Source organism: Mixophyes fleayi, chromosome 5, assembly GCF_038048845.1.
Source record: "Mixophyes fleayi isolate aMixFle1 chromosome 5, aMixFle1.hap1, whole genome shotgun sequence".
Lineage (NCBI taxonomy): Eukaryota > Metazoa > Chordata > Amphibia > Anura > Limnodynastidae > Mixophyes > Mixophyes fleayi.
Genome location: NC_134406.1, coordinates 55,922,449 through 55,926,521, shown reverse-complemented (window position 1 = coordinate 55,926,521; position 4,073 = coordinate 55,922,449). Strand labels below are relative to the sequence as shown.

The 4,073-nt window shown below is 37.3% G+C and overlaps 1 protein-coding gene across 1 annotated transcript in view; it reads right to left on the bottom strand.

Annotated features, from left to right (window-relative positions):
- Positions 1-812: 812 nt before the first annotated feature.
- IL6 (interleukin 6) overlaps positions 813-4,073 on the bottom strand; it is a 5,111-nt gene continuing 1,850 nt past the window's right edge. The window contains exons 3-5 of the mRNA XM_075211441.1: positions 2,607-2,720; positions 2,067-2,210; positions 813-1,089 (exon numbers count right to left, since the gene is read on the bottom strand). Of these exons, the coding sequence (XP_075067542.1) occupies positions 910-1,089; positions 2,067-2,210; positions 2,607-2,720 (438 nt within the window). The 3' untranslated portion in view covers positions 813-909. The remainder of the gene's footprint in view (positions 1,090-2,066; positions 2,211-2,606; positions 2,721-4,073) is intronic.

Below are 4,073 nucleotides of genomic sequence, written 5' to 3'. Positions count from 1 at the left end.
ATCATTCTCATTTTGCAATTATAATTTTTTTTTTTTTTTAAAAAAGCCCGTTCATTGTCATCATGTCAAAGTGATCACCATTGGGGAAATTAACAGTCACCATGTTTTTATAGGATAATTCAATATTTGTGAGAAGAGTGCTGGTGCCCTAGCATGAGCCATAAGTTATCTTTTGGGGGCTTGTAAGCAGTGCCGTCTAGTAGCTGAACTACATTATGCAGTTCAGCGGTAGCCAGAGTGTTGAAATTCCCCAATGCCCGCCTTGTCTCTGCTAAACGAGCACAGATTGGCTCAGATTTGAAAGCATTTAGGCTGTTGGTAATAATCTCTCAGCTGCATTTCCAAACATGCCTGATAATGATCCAATCAAATATTGTGGGATATCGCACATGTTTCAAAGCCACATGTGTGTTAACATTGGGCCATTGACTGATATTGCCACATGTGTCATATGCTTTTATGAGCACTCTGGTCCAGTGCAAGAATTCAGTGAACTACTGTGATTTTACATTCTTCACGTATGCATAACATACATATGATATTCAGAAAGCCATAAACACTTGTGCAACAAGGCTGAAGTCTGTCCCATGGCAATTCTTTACCTGCTTCTATCATTAATACTTAGAATTTAGAGTACTGCTAAAACAGGCATGTACGGCCTGTTCTACAGTATTCCTCAAGTAATGTAAAATAAATAGACCTATTTTAAAATATTAATTATTAAAATATATCATTGCATAAAATAAATATTTCAATAGTTGTACAAACTCAGTGTTCCAATAAATAAATTAACAGATGTTCTAAAACTTAATTTAAATAAAATAATCACACTTATATAGTTAACACTTAATGTTCTAAAAATAGAACAATTGGTCTTCACTACACAGCAGTGAGGTTGAGTATGTACATTCATTGACTGCTATTTAGACTGTTACGCACAGCTCGGGTTGTCTTTTCCATGTAGTCTTTGAATGATTGCAGGATGATATAGGTTGTTACTTTCTCATTCCAAGGATCTTTTGTTTTTAAATCGTCAACTGAGATGTCAGTATTGCTGTCTTCTTTCTCTTCATTGTTTGTTTTTTCCATCTAGAACACAGTGCGAGAATGGGAAAAATATTAATAGGGTGTTTTTTTTTTTATATGCAGGGTATTGTGCTGAAAATTACTTATTTTAAAGTAACATGTTGTTTTGAGAGGTTTTCTTGAATATAGAAGCTTTTCCCTATAGGAGTGATGTTCAGAAGGGTTCATGGAGCAAGTATCCATTAGTGTTCATTCAACACTAATTTAACTTGGATTTAATTTAGTAACCCCCACACATCATGAAGTAAAAATACATATGTATAGACCTTATGCCTAGGGCTCAATTTATCTTATAGGAAAACTAGGGTATTGCAGAGGGTAAATTGCCCATGTACTTTATTGAACACTTATAGAAAACTAATCACACTACATTAAAATTAAGGGAATAGTCCATTAGCCTTGATCATTATTACTCAACCAGAACTCCATTACCTAGAATTTTCTGAACCAGACATTTCATGCTCTGTAGCATTTAACGTTTGTGTGTGTGTGTGTGTGTGTGTGTATAGCACAGGCTTTGCTCTTTGGTGGAGTTTTGTCATCTTCAAAACTTTAAGCCAAAATAGTGCACTCATCTCTAAACATTAGCAGGTTAGATTGTTTCACCAATTGCAGTATGTTTTATTTGGAGGTAAATCCCTCACAATTTTAATTACAGCGTAATTGTGTTGAGTGCAATTCTGGATGGTTCAATAAAGCTGCTGCAGGTTGTGTCAAATTGGGGATTGTGGCAACTGCACGCCCTGCTAGCCAATCCTTTACCACTGTGCTGTTTTGCTACATAAAAATTGATAAAGCTTCGGAAACTGGATACCTGCTTTCCCAGTCAGGTTGTCCTATGTTAGCAAATATAGCAATGATTAAATATATGCAGGTTTAGATAACAAACTAATCAGTCTGAACCATGTAAATATGCAGTGATCTTATTTGATGCCTCGTGTTTGTTGTTTGATCTTTTTCAATGTAGAAATGAAACTTACCCTTCTCACAGTTTCTGCCAGTGTGCGTGTTTTCAGTTGAATCAACTCTACAATTTGTTTCTTGCCTTTGAAAGACACTTTCAGAAACACCAGGTATGTCTGGAACCGCAGGAGGTCACGGTAGATCTTGTGCAGGCACTTTTCCTAGAACAAGACAAACATGTTACATATGAGAATTGTACATATTAATTATGCACATACAAAGCATTACATGGGTACAGCTACCAGTGCACCAGTATTTCTCAGCACTAATTCCTCATAACGAGCCATTTATAGGACTTTCCCATGGAAACAGAAGTGGAGAAACGAGTGTGATCACTAATATTCTCACAAGATAGCATGTTTCATTCATAGTTTTACGACATGGTGAAATTAGAAATCTAGTGCCCATAACAGTAGCATGCTCAGTAGTAGGACTGATTTAACAATGGTCCTATATAGACCTCATTTGGTCCTTGTTGGGGGAAAGGGGGCAGAATTATTTGAGTAATTTCAGAAACAGTAATAAAGAGCAAGGTTAGTATAAATGTGTATATATACCTTACTGAATCCCAGGCTCAGGCATCCATCTGAAACAGTGATTTCAGGGAGTTTCAGCTCCTTTTTCAAATGACGTTCCATACTGTTGCCACAGAGGTTGGGAGTTTTGCAGAGCTACAAGGATGAATACATGGACGCTTTAATGATATTTCTGTGCCTTCATACCAAATGATTAAATAAACATGGAGTTTTGACGGCAGATAAGAACCACTTGGCCCATCTAGTCTGCCCATATTTTAACCTTTGGTAACTTCAAACCCTATTTGATCCTTAGTTCTTTGTAAAGCTATCCTCATGTCTATCCCGATAATCATATCTGTCATCTACTCATAATGTCATTTTGTGGGCTGTGACCTATTTAAAAGCTTGCTATAAGACCTAATGACATCACTGAGGCATAAGGCAGAAACAAAATGACTGTCTCCGCTATGTGTAATTGACCGGTACGCTTTAATACTATCATAACTCAGGACCTAAGTATTCCTAATCATGCAGTTAGCAGCTATATGTACACACAATTTCTACAGTACATTCTGTTATTAGCGAATTGTGAAAACAAACTTTTTTTTAAAGTTTGTTATCGAGAAAATGTGTTAGAAAGATCAGTGCAATGATGTGTATATATATATCTATATATATATATATATATATATATACCTACTATATAAATGCCTAGTGGCGTGTGTGAAAAAAAAAAAAAGCTGCAGCGCCACCTGCTGGGCGGAGTTATACACTGACCTATATATTTCTTGAAGGAGAAGTGACAGTTGGGAGTGGTTGGTGGTTGCCGGGGGTGACAGTGGGGAGTTTTTAACACCTTAAGTAGCTTGATTTGACTAGAATGCATGAGTATCATGCACGGATTAACTGACCTACTAAATTCTTAGTGTGTGTGGAAAAAAACCCTCAAAAAGGGCTGAAATTTGGTATACTGAAACTATTGACGAGTTGAGGGGTCAAACTAATTTTCGTGAGGTAATTTTACCTCATGAACACACATGTGTACAGTGGCGGATCCAGGGGTTTGCTGCCGACGACTGCACAGTATGTGCAGGTCCGTTTGGCAGTGACAGTGTGCTGCCCGGCTGCTCTGATTGTGTTTTAAAAAGCCCCCGGCAGCCTCAGAAGTCGGAAAGGGGGGCGGGGCCTAAATCGCCCCACCCTAACATTCCCCCGGGGAACAAACATTTTCTAGAATGCATGAGTATCATGCACGGGTTAACGTGTGTGTGTGTATATATATATATATATATATATATATATATATATATATATATATATATATGGTCAGAAGCGTTGGATTATGTATTTCTGGGAACATGACTGAATGTGTGCTAATGACTGGAAGATAACACATTTATGCGGTATCATTAGTAGATATACAGTGTCACAGGATATATGCTTTGTTGACTGAACACCCCCAGAGACCGCAAGAACTGAGGCTGTATTTGAATACACAGTTTACTG